This window comes from Mandrillus leucophaeus, unplaced genomic scaffold (assembly GCF_000951045.1).
Source record: "Mandrillus leucophaeus isolate KB7577 unplaced genomic scaffold, Mleu.le_1.0 Scaffold14, whole genome shotgun sequence".
NCBI classification, from domain to species: Eukaryota; Metazoa; Chordata; class Mammalia; order Primates; family Cercopithecidae; genus Mandrillus; species Mandrillus leucophaeus.
The window spans coordinates 8,455,959-8,481,301 of NW_012101365.1; the positions used below are offsets into that span (position 1 = coordinate 8,455,959).

Sequence of the window (25,343 nt, forward strand, 5' to 3'; positions counted from 1 at the left end):
AGTGCACACAGAGAAATGGAAAAATTTCTGTGTGTTTTTTTTTAATGTATGTTAATTTGTAAACTGTATTAACTGAAACTTTTTTTAAATGTATGTTAATTTGGAAACTGTATTAACTGAAAATATAAACTTCACATGAGTAGTCCAACAATTAGAATGAACAAATATAATTTTGGTTCTGGAAGGACATTAAGAAGTTAAGTTAGACTTCAGTTACACAAGAATTAAGGCTCAGGGAAAGTAAACTGTGTTGACATCCCCAAATCACAAAGTTGAGACAAGAACCAGGTCACCTAAACCTGGCTCACTGCTTCTTCCAATACTCCTTATTCTTCATTGGCTATTGATTACAAACAAAGCAAAAATATAGAATGAATCTGGTTTAGATATAAGGAAACATTAGTAAGAATGCTTGGTGAATAGGTATAAATCAATTCTCTGACTACTAAGAAATAAACTGAAATCTATTGAATTTGAATAAATGAGGCAGCATGACTGCTTATTTTATTTCAAAATGGGCTTAAATGCAGATCACAATTCTGAGTTTTGGTGTCATTTAAAGATGATGTAAGGCTTAACAAATGTAAAACAAAATTCTAATGTTTAAAATTTTCTAGATCAGGAGTTGGAGAATAATAGCCAGCAACCTATGTTTTATGAGGCCTGTGAGTTAACAATGGTTTTTATAGTTTTAAAGGGCTGAAAAAAAAAAGACAAAGAAGAATGTCTTGTAGAGATCACATGCAGCCTGAAAAGCCAACATTACTTACAAACTGGCCCTTTACATTAAAAAAGTTCACTGACCTCCATTATAGATTCAGAAAGCATATGAAACTGGGCTGAATATGTAGTATGTCCTGAAAGGCTTGTTCTAAAAATTAAATCTCTGATTTATTCCAGCTTTATTATCATTTGCCTCTTTCTCCTAATAGTAGGTAGTAGAAAAAAACAGTTTGAGAGTTATGATTACCTATGTTCCAGTTAAATGAGGTTTTATCAAACCTACTAATGTAAGTGGACACACAATTGAAGCTAATTATTTTATGTGTGTAAAATTAGTTAAAATTTTTCAGATAGCTGAGAAAATGGCATTTGCTATACAATGAAATGGAAGCAAGTATCCATGATTAAAAACTGGTAATTTCTCCTTTGGGTTTTTCCTGTTTTTAAGATTTTCTTGTCATGCCTCTCTTGGCCTCCTGTTGTTAGATTTATTAATCAGTAGTTCTAAACCACATTAATTATCTCAGTGACCACCCATCCATATCTCATTTATAACCATCAACACATCTCACCAGAACATACGGAAAGAATCGAAGTGCTTCTAAATGAAATATGAGATACCACAGTGGAACATAAGTGACTAGTTCAGGGAAGAAATGACTTAGAGACATAGTCCAAATCCCAAGCTGAACACAACAGTAAAGCCGACCAGGCTCCTAAGTTTCACAGCCTACAGCGTCGCTCAGTAAAGGTCTAGAACACCGTGGTGGACCCTGGTTTGCAGAACACTCTGATCATCACTGTATAAAAGCAAATCTGTATCTCTTCCTTTTCACAGGATTTATGTGGCAAAGTTTGAATTTTGTGAAATAGAGAAAAAATACCAAAGCTGTGCCAATGTTAACCACAATCACTTCAAGGTTATAACTTTGAAAGTAAGATCTACTGTGTCAAGATTAAAATGTCTTAACTTTAAAATAATCACATTAACAATTCCTTTGTACAGTTCTCTTCGGTTACTCCATTCTCTTGGTTGCTTTTATAATTGGAAAGGAACAAATTTTCTATTTCAGTCAAGAATTCTTCAGCCATAAAGCAATTGGTCACTTTGCTCAGAGTCTTCCTCATACACTCCAAAAGCTAGTTGAAAAGAAAAGTTTTATATTTAAATACAGAAAAAGTATGAGGGTTTGCATTACTATCACGATTTTTTCCCTTTCCAGACCTCACATTTCCTAATGCTCAAATGAGAAACACTCTCCTTAAAAATGGCTGAAGATTAACTTGTGTTTAATAGTCATAGAGCTGGAATGTAGGAAATTGCTGCTGAGGAACACTCAGCTTAGTACCTTTATGATTTTACATAAGGAGACAAACCTGAGATTGTTTATGTGACACTTTCTACTTTGGACATATTTGTGACTTTTCTCCATTTGTAGTCACACTTACAAAGCAAAATAATCCTGAGCATACACACACACACAACTCTATGAACATAAAAACATAGGATTCTACCATTTCAAAATGAGGATGCTAGTTAGAGTCTACTTCCTTGGAAATGTGCATATACTTTTTCAACAACACAGAAAAAAAGTGGATATAACAGAGGAGTAAAAAATATTAAAAAGAAATTTAACATTTAAATTTTCTATCCCCAACTGCTATTAAAAAAAAAAAAGACAAATGTTACAAATCTACTAGCCTTCAATCATTACAGAAGCAAAACCTAGAAGTGAACTGATAGAATTCAAAACTCTTATTTCCTACTAGAAAGTTAAATAAAATGACTATTTAAATGTAATTGTTAGAGTTATACCATCATTCTTAAAAATGATCAATTGTTAAGGCTAAAATGGAAACATGGCACTTTCAAATTTAATAAAATGAGAAAAATGTTCTCCATTGTGTACAATAATAATCTGCTAAGAAATTTATCAGCTGACACTGACAAATTTATTCTAAAATAGTATTTTTTTCTATGTGCAAGCTTGGGCAACAAAACACATTACTAATTATCTCCTAGAAATTAATTTTCCAAAGGAAAAAGTAATAAAATATACAGAAAATTATCCACAAAGTATCAGGCATCATGGGAAAACACATTGAGATGAATAGCTTTAGAATCTGTGAACAATGGAACCAATTAAAATGAAGGCAGCTTACTTTCTGCAAACAAGTCAGGTCAGAATCCCGGCGAAAGATTTTATCCATGGGGACGCTGCTGTAGGAAGAAATATGAAAACAAACTGATGAAACGAATACTATAAACTAATCAGTTTCGTAATAAACTATCACAGATGCCATACATCACAATTTTATATTTAACTTGGGTTTTCTCTGAAACATAATTTAATGAGCAACACTGCAGATGTGCAACCATCTCAAACTACAGTACATACCTATGGGAGAGCCTGTATTTTTCTATTATCCATCTTGTCTTTTCAAATACTAATCCCCACTGAGGTTCTTCTAACATCTGCTGTACTTCAAATTTGTAAGGTAAGCCTAGAAAAGCATAAAGAAGCACATTTTCATCAACTATTTCTTAACTCGCCAATCTCCTTTTAATTATAATTAAAATTCCCTTCAGTGTTTTTACAACCACAGCTTCGTAGACCAGCTGAACAGCACTTTAAACATAGTGGGCATTCATTAAATATTTATTGCCTGACTGTACTTGGTCCACTAAGCATATTAATGCCAAGCTATTAATAATAATAAAGAAGAGTAGAAGTGCCATTTACATGACAGTTCTATGCATGGCACTATGATAGGATGATCATGTAATTTATCACCTAAACCAAGAGACTTTTTGAATTAAAGAAGGTACTAGGAATAATTATGCCTGAACCACAGGTTTAAATTGGGATTATCCTAGACAAACTGAGACACATTGCCATCCAAGTGATAATTTAAAAAACACATATATACAGGTTATTAAGCTTACAACAATGCCATATCTTTTTTTTTTTTAAACAGGTGAGAAAACTGAAGCTGAGATACATTAAAAAACATATTTAGCCTAGCAAAGTGGCAGGACATAGATGTTAAAACCCAGCAGGTTCACCTCACTTCTGAGCCCAAACTCATTCCACCTCCCTAGAAGAGCTAATCTAAGACTAGACAAGAGGATAGGATGAACTCTAGGGAGGCAGCAACTGCTCTGAGTCAAAGTTGTTACACTAAACTCTGGAGGAAAGAAAGAAGCCCAAGGGGTGGACATCATATATTCATCTAGAAAGGAAAAAATACGACACAATGAGCTATCTTAGCAATTTTTCACATATCCTTCAAGAGCCCCATGCAAATGTATCTGTAGCATTTTTTTAAAAGCTCAGCTGATTCATTACCAAAGGCTGATACCATCATAGTAACACTTACAATGTGTACTATGTGCCACCTAAAACTTTATGTGAAATCACTTAAATGAAGTAGCTGCCATTATTCCCGCCCAGCCCCCTGCCCTTTTTTTTTTTTTTTTTTTGATGAGGACACTACATCATAGAAAAGTTAGCCTGCTCATAATCAGATATAAAGGCATAGGCAGGATTTGAACCCAGGCAGTAAGACTCGAGAGTTCTGCTTTTAACTTTTACATAATACTGCCTCTCAACTGGGTTTCTACCATGATAAGGCTTTTCAAATAAATAAAATGCCAGCAAATCAGAAGTCATGGAAAAAAAAAAGGGAAAAATACAACTGTTTCCTCATAATGAAATAAAGCATAGCTTAACTGTCAATATGCTCTAAAAAGGTATTTTTTCAGGTGTTTAGAAGAAGGACAGGGGACAGCAAGCCTGATGATGATGACTGATCTTTTTTATTTAATTGCTCAATTTTCCTCTTCTCCAAAAACTTAAAGAGTGACACATTCACTTACTTGACATGCTTTGATTACTTACTAAATACGGATACCAGCTATATAATCATAACTATCCATTGAAAACTTATTATTTCTAAGCACTTTATATATATTACTGACACACCTTACAACCATATACCTACTGTAAGCAAGGTAGTAATTTTTTCTCATTTTACAGATGTGGCAAAGGAGAATGAAAGAGTAAACTGCCCAAGGTAAAATAAGCAATAAATGTCAGAGCTGGGATCTGATTCCAGTAGAGTGACTCCTGCTCTCAGTGAAAGTTGAAAATGAAAATAAAGAAAGGTAAATAATGCATTTTCAATCTATGCTGATGCAAAAACATGAAAACACACACACAAATCATATACAGGTCTATTTGGTATTTTTAGAATATTTTTTAATTTAAAAAAAGGTACTTTTAAAGTCAATAAAAGTTTCCTTTTATAGAGAATATTTTTATCCACTAAAATATCAGAAAACTAATCACTAAATATATTTCCTCCCTGTCACAAGTAAAGAAAACATTAAACCATTAGAGATATTATAAAGATATGACCTGAGTTAAAAGTACTGTAGCACAAGGTATCCCATGGCTTCTAGAAAACCTTAATTCTTGCACCAGAGGATTTCTAAGGGCAAAGCAAAAGACCCAGGATTAAGATCTAATGTGCAGCGTTAAGCATGGACAAGTCATTTGCAAGACAGCTGTGTTCAATGGTAGCTCATGGGAGCATCATGGATAGTTCCCTCTAATGCTTTCAAGTGGTTCTTTCCCATCTGGGCTAGTTTCTTCACATGCATGTGCTGATCTGTATTTTGCCAAACACTCCAGGGATACCCTTCTACAAATCTCCAGAGTTCACTCTCTATTCTGTTTTCTGTTCTCTTGGGGCGCTGTCTCACAAACTCAGCTGTCTTGGTCTCCTTATCTCCATCACCTTAACTGAGTCTGCCTGACTCTGGGTGGGTTTCTCCTTCTTGTGCCATATCTGAAAACCCTCTTAAACAGTAAGCTAGGGTAATTTCGGGCTCTTTTCATTTGTTTCCCATATCTTAGCAACTGTATTCCTTTGCTGCTCAACGTTGTGTTTAAATACCATTATTTTACATACTTTGTCCAGTGTTTTGGTAGTTTCAGACAAGTTCTTGTTACTTCATTTAGCCAGAGTAGAATTCCATGAATTTTAAGTTTCATGTAATTCTAATTAACATACATTTAAAGTCACATGTACTGCTATTGTATTGGACACCATCAGAATTGAGGTTCATTACCAAAACCTAGCAGTCTGTGAGATTATAAAATGATTAGAGAGAACAATTGCGATTCTTTTTATAAAACTGTACTGAGCTTAAGAGTATTATGTATTACGTGCTATGCTCAAAATGGACATTCCAGACTAAAGTTAATGCCAATATTATTAACTCAATAAAAACCCACATAGTGTTGACCACCTCCTAGTTGCAAAGCAATTTATTAGGTGCTACTGGAGAAAAAGACAAATAAGACATAGTCCCTGCTCTTCGGGCATACAATTTGTTTAGGACTTGCTAAATAGATAAATTGCATTAAAAGACAAAGTGACCATGAAGGGAGGAATAAAGTGTTGCAGATACATAAAAAATAGAGCAACTAATACTAAATAACATGGGGGCAGTGCTGGTAAGTCTTTATAAAATATAAGGCATCCAAGTGAGATCATTAAGAATGAAAAGAAATTAATTATTAAACAAACATCCATTTAGTATCTACTTTATGCCAGGCCTTGTGCTAGAAACTGGATAGAAAAATGGGTACAATACAGTATTTATTCTCAAAGATCTCATGATCTAATGGGAAAGAGTACAATGTGGGGTAACTGTAGTGGCAGCGTCCAGGGGACCTGACCTAGAGCAGTGGTAGTAATGACAGAATAAATATCCTAGAGTTATTTAGCCTATTGTTTCCTCTGATTATTTGCTTTCTAGCCACACTCCCTTCCTTTTCCTAGTCTGCTATACTAATTCCCTATCCACCCAGAAATGACTGGACTACAAGTGGACATAAACCTCGGAGGAATCAAGTCAAATGATGGTCTATTCCAATCAAATTCTTTCCTGAGATACAATGGGAGCAAAGAAATATACAAATTGAGTTAGTCATTGTTAACCCCTAAACTGGGAGGTGATAGAGAGTTGGTGGTCATTTTTTTTTCATTTGCATACCATCACAGAGAAAGCCAGTCTGCATTTATAAAAAAATTTTCATGAGAACAGAGACTGTTTTGTTTACTGCAGCATCTCCAGTGCCTAGCATACACACTGCCTGGCCATAACTTTTCCCCATATTTCAATCCTTTTGCCCAGTGGCCATGGTAACAAAAGTGGGGACTTGAATACAGCAGGAGATTAAGAAAGGGAAGAAGGTGGCTGCACTAGGGTGGCACCCAAATAATGATTCCCTAGTTGAGGGCACAAACTCTTGCATTAAATACTTTTGCACAGTTGCAAATCTTTTGATTTGTATGAGTCAAATAAATGAGAGCAGAAATAGGATAAAGTTATTTTTGTTGAAAACTTACGGTAAGAGCCATCTGCGCTAATTTCCTCACTTATAACCAGGCAGGTAATCTGAGAATATGGTAAGGGATTATTTCGATTATAGGGACTAACAATCATTCCAATGAACTTTGCACCTCCTCTGGAGAAGTAGCTCTACAATTACAAGAAAAATATAATTAGTTTCAACTGCATAAACTCAAAAGCCAATATTTATCCATACTAACATTTTAAACATCTAATGGGGAAAAGCAGGAACAAAAAGGTGCATTAAAAAGTTCACATCCGGCCCAGAGCGGTGGCTCACGCCTGTAATCCCAGAACTTTGGGAGACTGAGGCAGGTGGATTGCCTGAGGTCAGGTCAGCCTGATCAGGCTTGAGACCAGCCTGGCCAACATGGTGAAACCTCATCTCTCCTAAAAATACAAAAATTAGCTGGGTGTGGTGGCACATTCCTGTAACCCCAGGTACTCAGAAGGCTGAGGCAGGAGAATCCCTTAAACCTGGGAGAGGGAGGTTGCAGTGAGTCGAGATCGCACCACCTGCACTCCAGTCTGGGTGACAGAGTAAGAAGACTCTGTCTCTAAAAAAAAACAACAAAAAAAGTTCACATCCAAACTGCAACTAAATCAAATGCCTTAAATATTCATTTCACATTGTACATTTTTCAGGCAAAAATGTGTTCAACCAAATCCAAAATGACCCTTAAAAATAAAAAAATGGCCTACACAATCTGTATTTGCCATGAATATATTCACTAATTATATTCACCACCCTGCATCTGTAATTCTTATCAATACAGTAATAATTTACAAATACCCTACAGCAAACCCAGTCACATATCAAATGTAAAATCCCAGATTAAAATAAAACTTTTTCTCCAGCTATTAAAAAATACATTATGTCTCTTATTATTTCAGTTATATTTAGTACCCGTCCTAGTTGTTCCCATCAATTTTTAAAGGCTCTGGGAGTATTTATCACTGTAACATTCATGGCTTGTCTGTACTTAATAAAACAACTGACTTTCTAAATGTTTACATAAACAATTATCAATCTCTCAATCAGAAAAAAAAAATGTATGTTCTTTTAAAACCCCCAGTATACATAATTTTTTCTTTTTTTGGTTGGGTGTGGTGGCTTATGCCTATAATCTCGGCACTTTGGGAGGCCGAGGCGGGCAGATCACCCGAGGTCAGGAGTTTGAGACCAGCGTGGCTAACATGGTGAAACCCCATTTGTACTAAAAATACAAAAAATTAGCTGGGTGTGGTGGCACATGCCTGTAATCCCAGCTACTTGGGAGGCTGAGACACAAGAATCGCTTGAACCTGGGAGGCAGAGGTTGCAGTGAGCCGAGATTGCACCATTGCACTTCAGCTTGGGCAACAAGAGTGAAACTCTGTCTCAAAAAAAAAAAAAAAAAAAAAAAAAAAAAAAAAAAAAAAAAAACCCCCATTATAAAGAAAATTAGAAATGAAATACAAAAAATGTTTAAAGTTTATCTATTTAAAAGGCAGCACTGAGGGGGTGTGCAACCATTTACAGAATATAAATATACAGGTAATACCTGGTATTTAGCTTGTGTGTCAATATCTCGTAAGGAAGGATTAGGATCAAAAGCAGGATGAGAATGATACCATCCAATAACACTGTAGCCTCTAACAGCCAAGGTTTCTGAGGCCTGTGTTTGTGATACAGGATCCATCTCACACTGTAGTCCTGTACTCAGACTGTTACATGGTTCTGCTGCACAGACCTATAAACGATTGATCCTCAAATGATTATACTAAAATCCTGTTAATTCTATTACTCTAATGTTATAATTCTTTCAGAGATACAGAAACTTTTCAAGGCCAAGACTTTTATTTGACAATATCATAGGCGCCTTTAACTTGCAAATGACTTATACTCCAAAAGTCTGATTATATGCTAGGAACTTAGCATGCATTTTTCTACTCAAACAAGGTCATAATAATGGTTAGTTTTCCAGGTCAGCCCACATAATACCCGTACAAAGGTATTCTTTCAATGACTCCTGTTACTTATGACAACAATTTCAACAGAATGATGCATACAAACTTTCAACTACAAGTGTTAGTACATATTTCTGGCCTCTTAAAAGTTGTAGTTTTTTGCTAATAAAGGTAATGAGGACCCAAGGCCTGGCAATGTTCTCTCTTGGTGGTAAAAAGAAAAAGGTGCTCGGCATATGGAATGTTAAGTTACTTCTGGGAATAGATAACTTGCTACATTTGCATATTCTCATATATATCATAGGTAAAGTATGTATTTTAATTATATTCACTGAATTCTATAAAAATATTTGGTATGGTAGTAGGACTAAATAACTAAAACATTTTTTAAAAGAGAGAACTTACTTCAACTACTTTATCAACTTCTGAGTATCTTCCTCCTAACAGACCAATCACTTCTGCCATAGAAACATGAGCATGCTAAAAGAAATACAAGACAGACTTAGCCCAAACGCACAAACCCACCTGACAAAAAAAATAACAAAACTCACTTATTGTAAGAAAGTCATTTGTAAGTACAGTCATCATGCTTTTATAAAATAAAGTAGCATAGGAGAGGAACTAGATGCTAGGATCAGTGCACAGAAACTATTTCAGGTCTATCTTCACTGCTGGCTGAGAAGCTTTCAACCAAACACTTAAAAATTCTCAGACTCTACTTTTGCAATTGCAAAATGAAGATACACTCTTCCTATTCAAGGAAGGTACTATGTAAGGATACAAAGTAAAAATCACTCTAAATCCTTCTACACAAAGACATCACAAACACAAAAACTGTTGGAGGTACTGGTAGTTTAGTATAAACAAAAAAACCCTCCAAATTACAGGAGTTGTGCTTTGTTTCAGTGATCTAAAAGGTGGCAGACACAGATATTAGAAAATTAAAGTAGGGTTAATGATGGTAAACAGTCTGCAAAAACTCACATTAATTTATTTTCTCTAAAATATGGAAACATGCAATTGTTTGGCTTTTCTCCAAAAGAAAAGACTTATTTTTAGATTCCTTGTAAAAGAGGATAGTTAAGATCCAAAATACACGTCTTCCATACTCTGTCTTACGCCTGCAATAAAAATACACAAGAGTAGAAATCAGAATAACTAAGTAAACACAATAGATTATCCTTACCAAATCCATTATTAAAAGTGCTTCTGAAGCCACTTTCACCTGAAATGGCTCCTGAAATATAAAAAACAAAACAAAACGGGGGACCATAAAAACAGAGATTTTGTTCTCCCCACCTGGAATGCCCACCCTGTTCTCCTTCATCCACCCCACCAAGTTCTCAGCACTAACCAAAGCTCAGCACAAACTAGATTTTTAAAAAACATTATGATTTAAAACCCCAGCAGGGAGAAATTGTCTCTCATTTTCGGTCATGCCTTGCACATATGGAAAAAGAGTAAGTATTTCCTGTTTGACAGGGGGAAGCGGGGATTGTCTAGGGTCATTCATTAATGCATAAATAGTACCTGCTTTTCTTCACTAAAAAAATTACAAGGTATCAGTTGGAAGGGATCAAATGAGCTGAAAAAGAAAAAAAATTATTTTCAATATCAACAAGATTAGGAAAATAACATTTGCAAATTTGAAAGTGTATATCAATAATCTGAACCCAAATTCTGTCTAAATGAGAAAAATATTAAACTAGGAGAGTTTTGTAGGAGATTCCATAAACCCTTTTGAAAGAAGCACTGTTCTTTTAGATTTAACAAGAACAAAAAAAACCCAAGAAATTTGAGATAAAGTTACTCCATTGTCTTAATTTCCTATTACACTCAAAGAGGACACTATAAACTATCAGACATATGTCCCACACTAAAAGGAGATTTCAAAAAGTTCAATGAAAATATAATTATCTGTTATGAGACCCCAAAAAAAGTTCAAGAAAGATGGAAGTTTATCAAAAATACTTGTCAGTTCAATAATGTGCCAACAATAGAGTAGGAACTTAAAACTTTTTTTGAATGAATAAATGACAAATGGTTCTGGTAAAGATATTAATGTATTAGTCCTATGATAAACTCTTATATTAAAGTGAAAAAGTGGCCAGGTGCTGTGGCTCACATCTGTAATCCCAATATTTCGGGAGGCTGAGGTGGGTGGACTCCTTGAGCCTAGGAGTTCACAACCAGCCTGGACAACATGGTGAAACCCCATCTCTACAAAAAAATTTAAAAATTAGCTGAGCGTGGTGGCGTGTGCCTGTAGTCCCAGCCACTCGGGAGGCTGAGGTGAGAGGATCACTTAAGCCCAGGAGGTGGAGGCTGCAGTGAGCCATGATTTCACCATTCTACTCTACTCCACTCTAGCCTTGGTGACAGGGTGAGACCCTGTCTCCAAAAAACAAGAAGTGAAAAAGTAAAAAGAGGTGAAAAAGGGAGAACCTAAGCGAAGTCAAAAGCACACATAAATCTGAGAAATATCAGAAAGTCTTTGACGAGTAAAGAATTGAGGCTTGAAAACTATATTAAGAACAATGAAAAGGTTTTTTAGGCTATCTTCAGGGAAAGAAAAACACACAGGAATACATTCGCATTAACACAACTGGAAGAGAGCAGGGCAATTCCGTTCTCATTCAACCACAGATGGTTAGCTTCAAGAGAACATTTTGTTTTGCTTAATAATGTATCCCAAGTGATCAGAACCGTGCCTGACATATACCGTAGACATTCAAAGATACTTGTTGGATAAAGACAGACCTTTAAATTAGAAAGTGTTTAATCAACAAAAAAGAAACTGAAGGCCAAGATAGATGAGAAAATAGCACAGAAAGAACATCCTGGAGTACTTAAGAACCACGGATATGGAACCGCTGTCAATGTTTGTTGAGGAACTGCAGAGAATGGGAAAGTTATTGAAGGACTAGAAATGGACAATTATTGAGCTTGTTTCACAATACAAAAAAGCAGACTGCAGAAAAGGACGAATTAGATGTTGAATAGTAGTAAAATTCTAGAAAAAATTATGAAACAGCTGATTTGTGATCCTTAACCAAGTGAAGAGGTGACTAAGCAAAATAATGAGTTCATGAAAAGTCATGATCAGTAGACCTTATTATAGACACTATTCATAGGAATGATCTGTTAGAAACTAAAGACTTAAAATATATTTTATCTGAAATTAAACAAGACATCTGTTATGATTATCCTTCTGCATAAGATAAAGATATATGGGTTAATTGTGGTAATCTATATAGCTGATTGAAGAATGAATGTCTTCATTGTTTAAATATATGCAATGAGGTTTACATTTCCAATTAAACATTTCAATCAGTGATTAATGGCAGGAAAGGCAAGCTTATGAAATGTTAATGATGCAGTGCTACAAAGGCTAAAACGAGAAAAGTGGATCTGGACTCAAAAAGATCCTGAAGACCTTGGACAGCGACTTGAAAATCACAATAAATGTAAGTCTCACATATAGAGGCAGAAAATCAATTATGTGGATACTGGATGAGGAGTCCCAGCTTATGGATGACTATTTTTCACATAGCTTATCTAATTTAGTATCACGACAACTGTGTAAGTTTAAATTTTTATTTTAGAGAGGTAATATATAATGTAATGACTAGGGGTATGAATTCTTAAGCTTAACACTTGGGTTTAAAATCAACAGCTACACTACTTAACAGTGTGAGCAAGTTATTAAACCTCTCTACGCCTCTCAGTTTCCTCACCTATAAAATGGGAGTGAGAATGTTAACTAATGCACAGGGTTGTCATGAAGATTATATGAGCTAATAAAGTGCTTAAAACACAGCTAACAGTGTTATTTTAATTATTGTTTTATAAATGAGAACCTAAGGTTTACCCAAGGACATTTATCAGGCAAAAATATAATCTAGTGGCATTCCTGGGTATCTTTTTTAAAAGGTACACTGACAAAACTACAGTCTATTCAATGGCACATCTGCAGGAAGAGGGAATAGAAAATTGGGGCATTTAACTTATTTGGTGACCCTTAATTTTAAAAGGTTCAAATTTTAGATTATACATGCATTAGAAAACAACCACCATGCCAACAACTTGCTAACAATTAGTACCACCCAAAGAAAACTCGGTCATTTCATGAAGTTTCCTGTCCATAGTGTCTAGAGTTGAATGACCAACCTGTTCTAAACAAGGCCCCTTTACAACATATGCTGGATCATACGTTCAATGAATCTGAACAAATTTAAAATGTTTGTTCAAGGTCTCCCAAATTCATAATCAGTGAAACAAAAAAATCTAAAAAATTGTAGCAGTATTTTTTTAACTTAACGTGAACAATATAATGCAGCTATTGAATATTTTTTCATACATTATCTAGCCATTTGTGACAAATTTTTAAAAACCACATTTATATAACACTATACCTTTTTGTTGGTCTTGGCACTTTTAAAGATTTAACAGGTCTGCTTTTTTCCTCTTCTCTTCTTTTTGCCAACTCCTCAGCAGAGAGATGCTAAAACAAAATGCCAACTGATTAAGGAGTCCATCAACTACTAAGAGGCAGAATAAAAACAGTCCTTTAAAACCAAATTTAAGGGCATGTGAGGACAAGAGAGACTAAACTGATATAGATGGGTTTCCTTTTTGCTACCAACATGTAGAAAGGCTGGACTGTATTTTTTAAAAATCGTTTCAGAAGATATGGCCATCCCAAACTGAAAATTTACTCCTCTTGATTTTCCCATTTCAATCAATGGTACCAGTCACCCAGGTTCAAAAACCTCAGAATCACCTGAGTCTTTCATTTCCCATTTATACTTACCATATTCTACTGTGTTGAGTTTTCTTTCACAACTGAGAGACAGTGCAGAGTAATGATTAAGAACAGATTCTGGATCTAGAATGTCTGGCCCAGTTATTTACTAGCTTGGTGACCCTAGGCAAATTCTAAAGCTTTCATGCTTCAGCTACCTCATCTTTAAAAATGGGAACAACAAAAGTAATAATAAAAAGTAAACAATAATACCACTATCATGGTATTATTTTGAAGATTGAGTTAATGTTTATAAAATACTGACAGTGTCTGACACACAGGAAGCCCTTTATGAGTGTTTATAAAATAAAGTAAATCTCTATTTATTACATTTCTATGATCAACCTTACACCCTAGTCCAAATGAACTATGCACCTTTTCCAGAGTATATCTGGTATTTTCCCATGTCTCCAGCTTTGTTCCCTCAGCCTAAAGTGTTTTTATCTCCATTTTGAGATTCTTCTGCAGATCCTTCAGATCAGATTATACCCCACACACTCTATGAAACCTGCCCTGATCACACCCTTTGGGAGAAACTTACAATTCTTGGGACCAACCTTATTGAACTTACCATAGGTTTTGTCTTTCCTATTAGAAATACAAGCCCCTTATGGGAAGGATAATTAGTAATTACTGTGCCTAGAATAGTACTCAGGTGAGAAATTGGGGACAGGAAATGCGGAGGAGGAAAGACAGACAACTCAAGTTTGTGGAGCACCTTGTGCACACAAGGCTTACTGAATACCTAGTACTAGGACCTTTATATAGTCTACCTCATTTTTTTCTGACAACAATCCTTTGAGGGAGGTATTACTCACAATTCGTAAGTTAAAAAAGCATGAGATTCTGTGAGGTTAAGTAGTTGCTCAAAGTAACAAAGCCAGTATGTACACATTCACACATTCTATTCACTCTACTGCACTAGCTGTTATAATGTTTAGAATAATATTTTAATTGGTACATCAGAACCTCTTCCAATAAATGTTTAATGAAACGAATTGGGCATACCAACTTCCTGACACTCTTATCTTGAGTTAGAGACAAGAATACAGAGACAGAGAACCAAAGTTCTGAAATGAGTTAAACTCCTAGTTAACTGTACCACCAATGCCTTCTACTTTGGTGTTTACTGGTGACTTTTAGACAAATTAACATGGGAATGAAGGCATACATGTTAATGTATGAAACAAGTACAACACATATGACATTAAGATGTACAAATATATATTTAAAAACCAGTTTTCATCGATGAGCCATTTGAAAGGTCAAAGTTACCTCAAACGTTTGTCCTTCTAAGTCCTTTGCATCACACCAGTTTCCCCATGGGTCTCGGACCCTACGTCTCCTTGTACGCTGCGATGAGATTAAAGTAAAGCAAAAGGTAGCAAGATTAATATGGAGAAATCACAGCACATTAACACACAAAATGAAAACAATAATTATCTAAAAGTCAATTAATCTATCAATTTAAATAGTGTAATCTCTGGCTATGCCTGACTAAATTTTATTAATTTATGTTCAATAGTTAGCACTCTGGTTACAAATATCATAAATCAGTGATGGCGAGGTAAGGGCAGGAGCACCAGTACCAGGTGGGTAGGGTGTGGGCCGGGTGTTGGCAGCAGAGGGCTATTTAAAAAATAAAATCAGTAATGATTTTCTATATTTTGCTAGCATTTCTTCTTAGCTTTTATATTTCCTTTCATCATGTAGGAGCTAAAACACTATGACAAATTTTCTTTTTTTTGAGACGGAGTCTCACTCTGTCACCCAGGCTGGAGTGCAGCAGTGTGATCTCGGCTCACCGCAGCCTCCACCTCCCAGGTTTGAGTGATTCTCCTGCCTCAGACTCCCGAGTAGGAACAAAAATATTTTTAAGATCAAAAAGAACCACCAAGAAAATGGCTTCCTTTTCAACCACTTCTGGTAGAAAATCTGCAAGAACACGCAGCAAGAGGTGTAATGTTGAAAACTAGAAGCAAAATAATTCTATCTCCAGCTTTAGAAAGGAGATGGCCTAATTGATCAAATAATGAAAAATTACAAGGTTGGGCCGGGCGTGGTGGCTCACACCCGTAATCCTAGAACTTTGAGAGGCTGAGGCGGTTGGATCATGAGGTCAGGAGATTGAGACCATCCTGGCTAACATGGTGAAACCCCGTCTCTACTAAAAATAGAAAAAATTAGCTGGGGCGTGGTGGCGGGCGCCTGTAGTCCCAGCTACTCGGGAGGCTGAGGCAGGATAATGGCATGAACCCAGGAGGCAGAGCTTGCAGTGGGCCAAGATCACGCCACTGCACTCCAGCCTGGGCGACAGAGCAAGACTCTGCCTCAGAAAAAAAAAGAAAAATTACAAAGTTGGTTGACTACATTACTAAAATCCAGTTTTGCAAATCTCAATAGTGACGCCTGTAAAATGGACCAGTTCCCAAAGGACAGTGTATGACTAGCACCATATCCAGCAACTCTAATTGATAACATCCTTTAAGATAGTAAATTTAGATAGAAATGTTTTATAGCCTAAATGCGAAAAAACAGCTATTTTAGCACCTATACTTTCCTTTTCATATCTTACCTATTACTAATTTAATCCATTAGTAAAACTAACAAGATCATATTATGACTCTGCCTTATAGAGTGTTGGATCCGCAGGGCGTGGTGGCTCACACCTCTAATCCCAGCACTTGCGGAGGCCGAGGCGGGCGGATCATTAAGTCCTGGCTAACACAGTGAAACCCTGTCTCTGCTAAAAATACAAAGAAAATCAGCTCAGCATGGTGGCGGGCACCTGTAGTCCCAGCTACTCGGGAGGCTGAGGCATGAGAATGGCGTGAACCCAGGAGGTGGAGCTTGCAGTGAGCTGAGATCGCACCACTGCACTCCAGCCTGGGCGACAGAGCGAGACTCCGTCTCAAAAAAAAAAAAGAGTGTTGGATCACATTTTTATTTGTTTTTTCTCACAAGATGTTTCTTTTTCTCCTAGCAGGTCACTTTATTTTTAAAGTATGATTTACAAATTTTAAAATATGATAAAACTGACTCCAAGAATTAAAAAAAAAAAAGGCTAGTTATTCCAAAAAGGTGATTCTTAAGGTTAAGAATTTTAAAAGAAGAAAAATAAATGAGAGAAAAAAAAAAACTGAACTATATACTTTTAAAAGACACATTAGATTTATAAATTAAAACAAAGCATCCCAAGACCACTTTAGGAAAACATGCTTCTGCATCAAGTTTGCTAGCACGTTTTAAGGGTTTTTAGGTTTGTTTTTGCCTTAGAAAGCAACATGAAATTGAATGAAACAAAGAAAAGCAAATTGCTAAGGTGAAATACAAGAGGAAACATGTTTTTCTACTAAATGGCCATTTATTAAACAGCTCAAGAGAAGTAGGTAAACCGCACTAAATAGTTAGTAAGCAGCAATGTGGAGAGATCACTGAGAGAGATAACTGCTTACCATAGACTGCAGACGCTGGGCAAGTTGGTATGCTTCTACTGCATCTTTTCTGTCTCTGATTCGTACTTTGTCAACTGTTTGTGGCCTATTATACACAGCCTGTTCTATTGGAATTCAGGAAAGACAAAACCATCTATTATTTTGTGAAACTCATTTGTTAAATAGAAAGACACATGTACACTGACTATAGTGGAGCTTCTATGACTCTTATTTCACAATCATATATTTGATGTGCTACTGAGCAGCCCTCAAATTAAAAGTAATGCTTTTATAAGAAAATCTCAATAACATGGAATATTTGGAAAATGCGTAATTTAATTTTTACTAACTTTGGCAGTCCAATACAGAAAACATGATATAATTTTTCTTTTGGTGGCTGAGGAAGCAAAAATCCTTTAGTTTTCCTGAAAAGCTAGTCTCAATATTCAAGGCTTTGGGAAAACAAAGACACTAAAATGAAAGACAGATTCCAGGCCAAATTAAATTCTGTCTAGCTCAATATAAAAGAAAATCATATCTGACAAAAAATTTTCTGATTAGTGGTCTCACTTCCATAGACAAACACAGAATATATTCTTCTTAAACCATGGGTTACAAGGTTTTATGTACCTTATAACTTTGTAGCTATGAATGGTTGTGTCATGTTAATTCAAGAAAAGAGTAGAGGTCAGGCACGGTGGTTCACACCTGTGATCCCAGCACTTTGGGAGGCTGTGGCAGGTGAATCACAAGGTCAGGAGTTCGAGACCAGTCTGGCCAATATGGTGAAACCCCATCTCTACTAATAATACAAAAATTAGCCCGGCGTGGTGGCACATGCCTGTAGTCCCAGCTACCCTGGAGACTGAAGCAAAAGAATCACTTGAACCCGGGAGGTGGAGGTTGCAGTGAGCAGAGATTGCACCACTGCACTCCAGCCTGGGCAACAGAGCAAAAAAAAAAAGAGTAAAATATATCTTAAAATATGTATATTCATTAACTTTCAATTTGAAAAAACTAAGGTACGAGAAATTGTCTTCCATGAAAAATATTTTGACGCTTTTATTACATTTAAGTGTAGAGGCTCACAAATTATTTCCTTTATTTAAGCATTGCTAGGCAGCATTTCTAGCATGAATACAGTATTTCCAAATTAAATAGGCTATTTTTAGACTTTTCATAAAATAATTTTACTTTTATCTGCTAAAGAACTGTATTCTTAAATTATTTCTATTACTTAGATTGAATATTTTAGCTTTAAAATTATACTCTCAATTTTCGTTGTAGGTCAAATGAAAGCACAGTTTAACCAACAGTAAAATCTTAGTAAAACATTTATTTCATAATGTTAAAGCATCTCTGAATTCTATATACCTAGAACTACTTGAATTCTAACCATCATAGAAATGAATAGGTGCTATAAGGATAAAAAATATCAAGTAAAAGATGTTGGGTTTTTATTTTTACCACATCCAAAATTGATTGCTCCTATCAATTCGAGGTATGTATGAATCCGTCCAATACAATTAACATCCCCACAGTTCTTCAGGCCAGGACGTACTGAGGTCTTATTTAAGTATTTCGGTTTGCATATCTCCCTAATTAAGAGATGGAAGTACAATTATTTTGGATAAATAAAAACATGAAAAAAGATTTCGGGGGAAAATTTTAAATATTGAAATATCTTTACATTTTAACCCCTTTCAATGTATAAATGTGTAACAAATACAATACTAATATATAATACCCATGTACTTTTTTTCTGAAATAAAATATCCTTAAATAATACAATAACTTATTAGTGTAATTTTTTACAAGCAATATTTCTTCCCCAATGGTAAATTCATAGATTCCAGTTATCCCAGGACCTTGAAGTCAGAAATTTATTTATGTACAGATACAAACTGAATCTTTAATTACAAAGAGCATTTTGATAATATATAGAAAAGATTTAGTATTAGAAGTTTCCAATTTGTAATACATTACTTAGGTTCATCTACTCTTATTTTACTTAACAGTGTCTTTCAATTATCAGCTATCTTATAAATGTTTAAACGTTTTATATTTGTTTTTAATTATGATGACAACAAATATTAAGTGCTTACTCTCAGTGGAAAACAGAAACAGACACTATAAGGGATTCCAAAGGGGAATCAAGAAACTCCCAAAGATTATGAAAGAAACAAGAGGTTTATATAATAAAACATGTATTTATTGAATATACTTAATGTGCCTTGCTAGATGGTACAACATAAAATTAGAATAATAAAAAACTTAGTAGAAACAAATTACTGAGTGCTTATGCCAGATTACTGTGCTGAGTTACATATCCTTAATCTTTATGACTATACAAGGTAGATTCTCATTTTGGAAATAAGGAAACAAGAGGGTCAGAGTAAGGCACTTACTTAAGGAAGGGAAAGAATCAGGATTCAAGTATAGATACTATAAATTTAGGTATTCAGATATCTCATATAACATGGGTATTTCTCACGTGATCATTATTTTATTCCATAAATATATTGTTCTAAGCACTAGAGATACACAGATAAACAATGTAAAATTTCTAACCTTACAGATCTTACATTCTAAAGGGAGGGGCTGTCAACAATCAATGAACAATATATATTACACTTTCAGGTAGCAACAGGGCTAAGTAAGAAGGTCAAGGGGACAGACTGGGACAAACAGGCATAGACTCCTTTAGATAGGGTGTTTAGGGTAGGCCTCACTAAGCAGAATAGAGGGTAAAAATAATTTGTGATGTGGGAGTGTATCACAACTTCATAGAAACGTTGAGATTTCAGGGTGTCTTGCAAGAAAAGGAAACAAAATTGTACAAATGAAGGCAATAAAGCAGGCAAGAGTATGGCTACCAAGAAACCAAAGGAGTCTGAAAAAAACTAGACTGAGCTAACTGAAGACTACTCAAAGTAAAAGGCTTTAAACAGAACTCAGTAATCTAGCAGTGCTGAACAAATGGTAAGGACTCTAAAAATATCTGTTCATAGAATAATGATGGTTCATATGTTCAATCTTTTCCCCCTAACAGAGTACCTTCTATATTCTGAGCATTGTTTAAGAACTAGATTCAACAACAAACAAAACAGATAAATATCTGCCCTCATGTTGCCTGCATTATCATGGGGGTTGAGGGGAGAAGAGACAGTACACAAATAAAAATGTAGTATTTTTGGTAGTAGTAAGTTCTATGAAGAAAATAAAATACAGAGCAAGAGAATGAAACGGAGGAGATATGTGAGATATTTTAGATAAGCCTCTAATTTCCCTTGCCCGCACTTCAACGAGACAAGAAAGCAACACTTGCCAAAACATGGGGGAAGAACATCCAAGGCAGAGTGAAAAGTCAGGGTCAAGGCCATGAGATGGAAGTGTGAAAATAATGAGTCAAGACTGCAGACTCCAATATCCCCTTTACCTAGTGTGACCTGGAACAAGTTTTTTATCCTCTGTGAACCTCATTTTTCTTATCTATAAAGTGAGAACGAGGTTGTCAAAAAGATTGGAGATGATTTAAATATAGTACATGGTATTCGGGAGGCATTCAGTAATGGTACTGGTTACTATTTTAATAAAAATATTCCCCTAACCAGGGAATCAACTGCATCTGCTTTTATGAAAAGGATCTTTATCTATAAACAAATCTGGCAGGCTTCTTATTTTAAAACTTTAACTCTTCTATTTTTTTTTAAACACCACCTCCAGTGCCTAACCACTCACTCTCTTCTATTTCTGAACAAATGTGAGTTCCTGTTCAAAACAATTTTGCTTTCACAATGTTCTGCTAAATAACCATAATGAAACAGCAATACCTAACCAGTTTCATGAACCAAGGCAAATGACTAAGGAAACTACTGCCATATAATTTATAGTACCTATATAAATTAATCTGCCTCATTTGGAATTCAAAATTCAAAGTAACAAATACTGAATTTGATTAAAGTAACAAGAATACAGTGATCATTCATATGGACATTTTTAAGAGACAGGATCTTGCTCTGTTGCCCAGGCTAGTATACAGTGGCATGATCCCAGCTCAATGCAGCCTCTAACTCCTGGGCTCAAGTGATTCTTCTGCTTCAGCCTCCTGAGTAGCTAGGACTACAGGCACACAACACCGCGCCTGAGTTTTTAAAAATTTTTTATAGAGACAGGGTCTTGCTATGTTGCCCAAACTAGTCTTGAACTCCTGGCCTCAAGTAATCCTCCTGTCTCAGCCTCCAAAAGTACATGGATGAAAGTTGTGAGTCACTGCTTCTGGCCAATATGGACATTTTTGAGTTAGTTATTATTTCAAGGTCCTTAAATTTTGGCCATTTGCCCTCTTATTTCCAAAAACAAAAGTAGATACCAATAGAAATCTAATTTAACTAGTCTTTATCAATAGTGTGAATTAGGCCACGTAGAATAAAAGAGTGATTTACAGACACATGAAGGACTTTAGTCCTCATGTGTCAATAACTGGTTGTATAATCAAAGGCAGGTCCCTAAACCTCTCCTGATCTCAGAATCATTCTCTAGCAAATAAACATAATACCATCTGCATATTTTACAGGATTGTTTCAAAAAAACAAGTAAGATGATGTAGGAAAGCTCTTTAAAAACTGTAAAGCACTATGTAAAGTCAGGAGTTGTTCCTTACAAGTATTCTTTATACGATGATACCACACTGACCCACATGTTGTACTTTCAGCACCTCCGCCATCTGTAACATAACTAAGAGTCAAGAAAAAGAACAAACCTCCTCCTTTTAGAATACAGCCCTCTTTAAAAACCAAAGACTTATATTGTGTGGGTAAAATGAAGGTTACTGATTTATTGTAGCAAGTTGTTTTCCTTTGGTAACCCTTCTAGGTTATAGCAGAAAGTTACCTCAGTAGGACAGGAAGGCTTTTGATACAAAGAGAACAAGGGACAAAGCAGAACCCCTGCTCAAGGAACTAGGAAGCTCTCTGCAAAGATGGCCCTATACAATCTGATAGCTTCTGAAACAGTATTAGCAATTATGATTTTTTTTTTTTTTTGAGATGAAGTCTCGCTCTGTTGCCCAGGCTGGAGTGCAGTGGCACGATCTTGGCTCACTGTAATCTCTGCCTCCCAGGTTCAAGAGATTCTCCTGCCTCAGCATCCTGAGTAACTGGGATTACAGGCATCTGCCACGATGCCCGGCTATATGTGTGTGTGTATGTATGTGTGTGTGTGTGTGTGTGTGTGTGTGTGTGTGTATATATATATATATTTTTTTTTTTAGAAGAGACAGGGTTTCACCATGTTGGCCAGGCTGGTCTCAAACTCCTGACCTCAAGTGACCTGCCTGCCTCAGCCTCCCAAAGTGTTGGGATTACAGGAATGAGCCACTGTGCCCAGCCAGCAATTATACATGTTTAATGATGGTTTAATTAAGCTATTTTAAAAAATTCAAATTAGGCTAATAAGGTGGGAAATTTTGGGGTTTGTTCCCTATCCCTCATTAAATAATTCAAATAAATAGTACTGACAATTTAGAGAATAAGCTTCAACTATCAGAAAATTGTATCCTGATAAAGCTGGATGAAGAAATTAATAGCACATTATTGCCACAAGTTCAAAGTTAAAAGCACTTTAAGATCACTATTTAGGAGAAATGTTTCTGCAATCTGGCCACATTTAATACTATTGCTGTCATCAAATTTTTCTTTCTTTGTACTCAAAGCACATGATAAACCTGAAGGAATTATTTCCCTTTTCCCATGCAGTGGTGTTCTCTCTATATCTTCCTAACACTGTTCTAGGAGACTGCTTCAAAAAGCAATCATCTATCCCTTTTATTCCAGGCCCACAATCTAATGAATAGGCAAAAAGATGGGTTATAAGAGTTATAGGTGATAATGTTTACCAAAACTTTTTATTCATTACGAGAAATCTTAAATCTTCCCTACCGTAGTGATCTCTAGATTTACTAGCAAAATTCTAAATTCTGTATAGGCTTAATTAAAATACTTCAGAATCAGGTTTTAAAATAACATATAAAATATAATTCTTTCTTACCATTGATCCAAAATGTAATTTCTAATTTTCAAATAGCGTTCTGGTGTTTTAGCTTGGCGCCCCTCAAAAAACTCAGGAATTGCTTGTTTTTCTTCTTCTTGAATGATATTTCTATCTATTTCTATTTCCTGTTCTGGTGGCTTAAGCTCTTCTTCCTCATGACTTTCCTCTACCACTTGGCAAGAAGAAGGAAAAAGCATTCCATTATCATTCAAATCTTTCTGAATTTCAGAAGGCTCTGGAGAAGGCAACTGCCTGGCATCAACTATTATTCCCCTTCCATCTTGCTTGTTGCAGTTTTTAATCAATTCATTAAATTTCTGGTCATTTAATTCGACTGATTTTTTGTCACTGTTGCTCCATTTCTCAGTCCACAGTGTAATTTCTGAGCTTGAAAGTATTTCATCTTGCTTTTCATTTTGAAGACAGTCCCTGGAAGGCTTGGAAAAGAGAGCTTCCTGGCTGTCAGAAGCAATGAATTCTTGATTGCTTTCATGCATTTTACTATTAGGAAAGTCTAACGAGGGATCACTGCTAGAATTATTTTGGGGTGTTTGAGAAGACAACTCGTCCACCTCATCTGTGATGTCTACTTCTTCATCATCAGATAACTTTTCAATTTTTACAGCATTCAAATTGGGATCAGCACGTCCCCTTAAACATGATGGTGTCCATGCCTTTGTCCCTTTATCTTCATTTTTAACTTGAAGATTATGGCCGTTCTTCTGATTGGGTGTTTCTTTCTCCAGACCGCATTTGACCTTATTAAATATCAAAATAAAATCCCCATAATATTAAGATTTAAAAATTTAATCACTGGCACACACAAAAAAAGGATAAATACAGTGTTATTAAACTGAGTACGTGTAAATGATACATTATACCTTCAATGTGCTTTTCTTTAAAGGGTTTACAAGTGCATTTTAGACAAGGTCAGGTGTATTCAGGGTGGTATGACTGGAGACTATAACCGCATTTCAAATGTAAAGGATCACCATTTAAAATTTCTATAACTATATAACTAATTCATGGGTCTGGTGATTTGTATTAATCAAATAATCATGACCTATATTTAACTACTACTTATTTTTCAATATTAAGTTGAAAACAGCAGCCTGGCTCAGATCAACCATATGGACTAAACAAATTAATTATCATACTAAGGTATTGTACAATATATTGAAATATTTTTAAAGGCTTATTTCTCAGAATATCTGATACCATAGCTGTTTCTTACAATGCTAAAATAATCCTTAATCTGACATCTTCACTGAGTACATTAAAACTACCTTTCATTTAAACAAGGGACAACAGAAACAAACCGTCTTTTGCAGGCTTATTTAATGAGCTTATAATATAGAGATGATATTTTAATGTGATACTTGAAAAAAAAGAGAGATTATATTTTAAGCCATAAAATTATCTTCCATACCTGCTATTACAGATATAAATATCTGGTAATGTAACAACAACAATAAAAGATAATGAAAGTGAATGAGCAAATATAACATGAAATAAAATCTTTATATACAAAGTTTTTAAAAAGTCTTATAAATGACTAACATACATAAAGGATATGACAGCTCTCAGAAAGAGGTTATTTATAGATCCTGTAGCGCAACGGAATTCCAGGATTAAATACTTGAGGTTAACTGGCTTATTATGTAGAGTATAAAAGGGTAGCAGGAGGGAAAAAGAGATTTGGACATATTGCCTGAAACAGCTTTTCACATCCCTGCTGTTTAAGTATCCTGTCTATAATTTTAAAAATTCAGATGAAATTTTGCACTGATTTCATAATATACTAATCTCTGTTACAACATGAAAAATGTATCCTTCTACCCCAGTTCTTTGAGTGAAACTGGCACTCCAAGATACACAGCATGTATCTTGGAAGCCTAAGAGTAAGAATAACCAAGTTAAGCTTTATTTTGTTCTGAGGTATTGACTAAACCTT

General features: G+C 35.3%; 1 protein-coding gene across 1 annotated transcript in view; it reads right to left on the reverse strand.

Moving 5' to 3' along the window:
- Positions 1 to 1,625: 1,625 nt before the first annotated feature.
- MYSM1 (Myb-like, SWIRM and MPN domains 1) overlaps positions 1,626 to 25,343 on the reverse strand; it is a 38,968-nt gene continuing 15,250 nt past the window's right edge. The window contains exons 8-20 of the mRNA XM_011973858.1: positions 23,387 to 24,147; positions 18,806 to 18,936; positions 17,360 to 17,463; positions 15,180 to 15,257; positions 13,516 to 13,604; positions 10,631 to 10,685; positions 10,287 to 10,337; positions 9,506 to 9,580; positions 8,695 to 8,883; positions 7,147 to 7,279; positions 3,123 to 3,228; positions 2,887 to 2,944; positions 1,626 to 1,863 (exon numbers count right to left, since the gene is read on the reverse strand). Of these exons, the coding sequence (XP_011829248.1) occupies positions 1,705 to 1,863; positions 2,887 to 2,944; positions 3,123 to 3,228; positions 7,147 to 7,279; positions 8,695 to 8,883; positions 9,506 to 9,580; positions 10,287 to 10,337; positions 10,631 to 10,685; positions 13,516 to 13,604; positions 15,180 to 15,257; positions 17,360 to 17,463; positions 18,806 to 18,936; positions 23,387 to 24,147 (1,989 nt within the window). The 3' untranslated portion in view covers positions 1,626 to 1,704. The remainder of the gene's footprint in view (positions 1,864 to 2,886; positions 2,945 to 3,122; positions 3,229 to 7,146; positions 7,280 to 8,694; positions 8,884 to 9,505; positions 9,581 to 10,286; positions 10,338 to 10,630; positions 10,686 to 13,515; positions 13,605 to 15,179; positions 15,258 to 17,359; positions 17,464 to 18,805; positions 18,937 to 23,386; positions 24,148 to 25,343) is intronic.